This window comes from Nematolebias whitei, chromosome 19 (genome assembly GCF_014905685.2).
Source record: "Nematolebias whitei isolate Nwh7 chromosome 19, NemWhi1, whole genome shotgun sequence".
Classification (NCBI taxonomy): domain Eukaryota; kingdom Metazoa; phylum Chordata; class Actinopteri; order Cyprinodontiformes; family Rivulidae; genus Nematolebias; species Nematolebias whitei.
In genome coordinates, this window is record NC_056516.1 from 35259128 (window position 1) to 35265479 (window position 6352).

General features: G+C 39.4%; 1 protein-coding gene across 1 annotated transcript in view; it reads left to right on the forward strand.

Moving 5' to 3' along the window:
• Positions 1 to 309: 309 nt before the first annotated feature.
• The window catches only part of LOC119425592 (ectonucleotide pyrophosphatase/phosphodiesterase family member 2), a gene marked incomplete at its 5' end in the record, with an annotated part of 71526 nt that continues 65483 nt past the window's right edge, over positions 310 to 6352 (forward strand). Inside the window, 4 exon segments of the mRNA XM_037693124.1 lie at positions 310 to 370; positions 2603 to 2742; positions 3597 to 3738; positions 3827 to 3904. Of these exon segments, the coding sequence (XP_037549052.1) occupies positions 310 to 370; positions 2603 to 2742; positions 3597 to 3738; positions 3827 to 3904 (421 nt within the window).

Genomic DNA, 6352 nt, shown 5'->3' on the forward strand with positions numbered 1-6352 from the left:
TGCCCTATCTATCTATCTATCTATCTATCTATCTATCTATCTATCTATCTATCTATCTATCTATCTATCTATCTATCTATCTATCTATCTATCTATCTATCTATCTATCTATCTATCTATCTATCTATCCATCCATCCATCCATCCATCCATCCATACATCTATCTATGCATCCATCCATCCATCCATACATCTATCTATGCATCCATCTATCTATGCATCCATCCATACATCCATCCATCCATCCATCCGAGGTATGAATCATCTTTTAAATTGAACGACCTTTTACGTGTTTGTTTTTGTGTTTCAGAACAGAGTGGAGGAGATCATCGAGATGTTCACTCCGGCACCAGATGGGCTCTACAGCTACAGTAAGTTTCTTCTCACAGTGGAGCTTTTTAAGGATAAACTTGCCAAATAAAGGTAAAATAGAAGTCCCACTGGGACAGCTCTGTTTCCTGTATGTTGCAGTAAATGTTCAGTGATTTTTTTTTTAGGAATATTAGCTGCTTTAATACATTAAATGTTTTGAAATTGGCAAAAAATTGTAAAATTTTTATAAAAGCAAATAGAAACACTTTTAAGATATTTTGAAATGTATTGTATTGTATTAGGGCAGCACGGTGGCGCAACTGGTAGAGCTGCTGCCTCTCAGCAGGCAGGTCCTTGGTTCAAACCCCGGTCCAGGGGCCTTTCTGGGTGGAGTTTGTATGTTCTCTCCGTGCTGCATGGGTTTCCCCCCACAGTCCAAAAACATGCATGTTAGGCTGATTGGTAACTCTAAAATTGTTCCTAGGTGTGAGTGAGAGAGTGAATGGTTGTTTGTCTCTATGTGTCCCTGTGATGGACTTGCAACCCGTCCAGGGTGTACCCCACCCCTCGCACAGTGATGGCTGGACATGGGCACCAGCGACCCCCGTGACCCAAAATGGAATAAGTGGGTAAAGATAATGGATGGATGGATGGATGGATTGTATTAAGGGCAGCTGTGGTTGAGTGGTTAGAGTAGTTGTCCGCCATTGCAGAAGTTGAGTGTTCAATTCCACCAGCAGTCACATGCTTAAGTGTCCCTGGGCAAGACATTGAACCCCTCATTGCCTTCGATGTATGACCCATCAGTGTATGAATGGGATAAAGCACTGTTTAGTCTTTGTAAAGTCCATTTACCATTTACCATTTGAATTAGATCTGTTTAGCCCCATAAGCTGAAGGAAAAAATTAACCAGAGTTAGGGATGCTGTCAAGCTGAAGAAGTCCTATTGGTCCTATTTTACAGGTCTCTCTTGAAAATGAGTTCTCGTGGCTCAATGAGACTAACCTGGATAAATAAAGGCTAAATGAAAAAATGGTCCTTGTTGGCTGCTGGGACTCTGGAGGCAGCTGAGGAGTACTGGAGGGCCAAGCAGACTGCAGCCTCGACTGTTGCTGAGGCAAAAGCTCAGATGTGGGAGGAGTTCGGTGAGGCCTTGGATAGAGAGTTTCGGTCAGCTCCAAGGGGATCTGGTAAACCATCAGGCAGCCGAGGAGGGGAAAGCAGTGCTTTACTAAAACTGTGTTCAGTGAAGGTGAATGTGGATCAGCACCTCCAAATTTAAGGCCATGGTCCTCAGTCGGAAAAGGGTGGATTGCTCTCTTTGGTTTGAGGGTGAGGTTCTGCCTCAAGTGGAGGAGTTCAAGTATCTCAAGAATGGAGCGTGAGATTGACAGATGGATTGGTGCAGCACCTAAAGTACTGTGGACTCTGCGATGGTTTGTCGTAAGGAGGGAGCTGAGCTGTAAGGTAAAGCTATCTTTCTTACATTCTTACCCTCGCCTAATACCAAGAACTCTGGGTAGTGATAGAAAAAATGAGATTGCAGATATGGATGGGTGTAATGTTTCCTCTATATGGTAGTTGGACTCTCCATTAGAGATAGGGAGAGAAGTTAAGCTATCCGGGAGAGACTTGAAGTAGAACTGTTGCTCCTCCAAATCGAAAGGAGCCAGTTGAGATGGTTCGGGCATCTGGTAAGGACGCTCCCTGTGCACCTCCCTAGTAAGGAAATCTGACTTGGAGGAGACCACAGGGAAGATCCAAGACACGCTGGAAAGTATGTCTCTCCGTTGGCCTGGGAACGCCTTGGAGTCCTCCCAGAAGAGCTGGAAGAGGTGGCTGTGGGAAGAGATGTCTGGGCCTCCATGCTCAAGCTGCTACCCATGCCGCCTGACTTCAGGTGGCATGGCTGCAAGATAATGGATGGATAATGGATGGATAATGGATGGATGTATGTACCTTTAGGTAAAAGCCAAACTGTGCCTGCTTCACCAGCAAATGTGAGACATAACAAGAGGCTTAAATCATCAAATTTTAGATAAAAAATGAAGTTCACTGATATCACTCATGAGGCACGTCAGTCACACCAATAGACAATGGTGCATTTTTCTCAAGAACCACCAGAAAGAATAAATAAAGTAAATCCAGCCAATAAGAGCATAATAACTTGAAAAATCTATATTGCTGAAATTTTCTAATTTTCTACTTTGACTTTTTTTTCTCTTTTTGCTGTAATGGGTTTTAGAAAGGAGTCAAACTTACCTTTGCTGGCTTTGTGTGTGTGTTGCAGACAGGACCCATCTCCCCTTTGGTCGCCCAGCGGTCATGTTTGGGACTCGGTACAGTCTTCTCCATCATCTGGAGTTCATCAGTGGATACAGCAAAGAACTGGCCATGCCACTCTGGACGGCGTACACTCTGCCTCGGCAGGTACACAAACACCTATGAAACATGGCTTTTTTTTTTACACTTGTTCCTACATATCTTCTGACTAAACACGTAATTTATAATATGAACTTTTAACAAACACAAGTTTTAGGATTCTAAAATTTTGTCTTTGCAGCTGAACTGCAGCTCCAGGATGTACAAATATCCTGCACTCCCCTTTGTTGTTGCTCGTTGGACAAATGGATACATTCAAATTTATAACTTTTAACATTGTGAACCTTAACTTGATATTGTATGAAAATGTTTACACAAAACAAATATATGTTGCTCAAATGTAAATTTTAAAATACTAATACTGAAGACTCAAGTACCAGAGCAAACCTTAGTTCTATACACCTTTAAAACAAAAGGTGTTGGTATGTTCAGGTTGGAAAAATATACATTTATTTTGCATTTAAGCCTTTAATTCATTTTGAACATGGTGTTAAAGGATTTAAAGCTGATATGAAATATGCACAAAGCACATTATGTTACTGGTTATAGGCTGCCAGCATGTTTGAGTCACTGTAAAGTATAATGTTGCCACAGAAACTCCAACTCAGCAGCAAACGGAGTCTCTCTTTGTAATTGTCAACATGTATGCTTTACAAAAGTTACAGAAACATGTCGAGGGTTTACAAGATGCAGCTTCTCATGCATTAAACAGTTATAATAAAATACACAGTGTGCATGTGTCTTACTGCAAAACAAAAGTCACTCTGGTTAGAACAGAACTTCCATTTTCCTTTTTGCTTTTTTAATTTTTTTTCCTTGACTCAGTTGTTTAAAAGTGGTTGTTATGAGGTCTGGAGGTATAATGTGGCTTCCTTCTTTCCGTGTTCGGTGTTTTCTTACAGGAGGACCCTACTTCATTACCAGAGGTTTCAGCAAATGTTAACTGTATTCGAATCGACCCAAGAGTTTCCCCCGATTACAGTCAGAGCTGCACAGCCTACCAACAGAACAACCACCTGACCCACGGCTTCCTCTTCCCTCCTGGTAACACACTCTGTAGAGGAGCTTAATGTTATGCAAGTCAAACTATCTACAAACCATGTTTACTCTTGATTTTTGTTTATATTTACAGAATTAGCCACATCTCCAAATTCTAGATATGAAGCTTCTCTCATCACCAACACTGTCCCCATGTATCCAGCGTTCAAAAGTAGGTCTTATTACTGAAATGCAATAAAAAATACCAATAGACTGAAATGTTGGTGAGTTCTACGGTGGCCTTGAGGTGTAAATGAACAACATTTGAAAAACCTGAATTACATTTGATAAAACGGAATTACATTAAGCCAAAGCGGAAGTAGCTGAAGCGGAAGTGGCCAAAGCGGAAGTGGCCAGAATCATATTTGAAAAAACGGAATAACATTTGATAAAACGGAATTACATTAAGCCAAAGCGGAAGTAGCTGAAGCGGAAGTGGCCAAAGCGGAAGTGGCCAGAATCATATTTGAAAAAAAACGGAATAACATTTGATAAAACGGAATTACATTAAGCCAAAGAGGAAGTAGCTGAAGCAGTAGTGGCCAAAGCGGAAGTGGCCGGAATCAAATTTGAAAAAACGGAATCACATTAAGTGGTTAAAACAACAGAACAATGTACAGTAACAAGTCCAGTAACATGAATCCCTCATAAAAATGAATAATGAAATAAGTTTTTATTTTATGTTGGATTCTCAATTTAAAAACAACTGAACAAATAGTACACGGACCCCACACCCTTCATGAGGATTTGTATTTGCATCTTGTTACTGTACCTTGTTCTGTTGTTTTATGTTGTTAATAAATAAATAAATAAACAACACACAGTTTGGCTTAATTTCATTCCGTTTTCCCAAATTATTATTATAAAAAATTTTTTTCAAATTTAATTTCGTTTTTTGAAATGTAAATCTGTTTTTCACAAATATGATTCCGACCACTTCCACTTCGGCTTTGTCTTAGCACTCAGTCAGTTTAGTGGATGACTTTCAACTCTCTGTAAATAATTGGCTGAGATATAGACATTTTCTGTGTTGGCAAGGATAGATCTGTGTTGGTTGCCATCTTGAATCGGGCTGACTCCAAACCTTAAGCAGTTGTAGATGTTCATTCATTGACTCTTTATTTTTTGCAATTCTAATTAACATCCATCCACATAGTAGCACAAATAAAAGAAAAATCATGCAAATTGTGATAAAATACCAAATTTGGTATGATTTTCTTTGAGGTATTTGTCAAATCTGCCTGATTGGTCATTTGAAAATCCAAGATGGCAGCCTGGTTTCAATATGGCCGCCAAACTGAATTTATTTCTGCACTGTATCAATATGGTAACACTATTAATTAATCAATTTAAATGATTTTTGTGCCAGTTTATGTTTTTTTGCTGTTAGTAGCCTTGTACCATGCAAAAAATACATATGAGTAAATAAAAAATTATAACAAATAATTAACCATCTTAGATTTTTAGAAGGCCAGTTGGATAGAATTAGTCTAAAGACTCTTGGGAACAACTTTACCATATTTGGTGCTTATATCACATTTTGCACAATTCTTGTTCAAAACGGTTTCAGCTGCACCACTAACAGATTCATGAGATATTTTGCTGACGCTACAGACAAGTGGACACAGAAACATGGGTAAACACGTTATTGCCTTTTGCCTCCGGAGGTGACCAATAAAATGACTTTAACAAGCTCAATAACAAATACTAGATGTGGAAACAGTTTAGTAGTTGATTTTTGGCCTTTTTTTTTAAAGCTAATAAATCATTAAAGCCTGATTTAATATTTGATCAAATTGTGATCTCAGAGGAAAATTGGGAAATTATGGTGCTTTTTTGGTAATTTTACAGAAAAAAAGCACGTTATTACTATCAGCAAATTGAATTAAGGAGTTTGATATCGAAAACAAATCAATGGTTTCCTGCATTTTATTATTTTTGACATGTTGGTCAATTTATTTGTCCTTTTTTTTCTCTTCTTTCACATCAGAGACGTTCATCTGTGTCACATGAAGCGAAGGATGGAAAGTGGTGATGTCAGGTCTGAGTGAGGACGGGCTGATACTCATTGTTTGTGCAGAAACAGAGGATTTATCAGGACAAACACAGGCTCTTTATAACCAAAGTCACGTGTGGACACAGATAATTTATTCTCTCTTTGTGTTGGTTTGTTGGTTCTGTATGAAGGCTTTTGGATCTTTTTTCTTTTTCTTTTAAATTTGTGACTTTAGCAGCATAATGATACAAAAGACAGAAACTTGGTGATGTCAGGGCTGAGTGAGGACGGTGAAACATTGTTGGACTTATCAGGACTGACGCGATACAGAACATGTGTAACAGATCTGTATGCGAGTGTTGGTGGGGGGTGCGCTGTTGTGGACAAAATGATTGTGAAAGAGCAGGTTTAAGTGCAAACAGCAGTGGTGACACCACACGAACATGGTGTTTCAATCTTCGACAGCAATGCTCCGAGTCTGCTGGAGCTGCCAAGGATACTGAATCTCCTGGAGGCTCGCAGAGATTTGAAAAACCTCCATGGTTTTCAGCTCATGGAAAATGTTAAACAAACACAATAAAATTCAATACAGCCTGTTCTGACTCTTCTGTCCCCCCCCCCCCC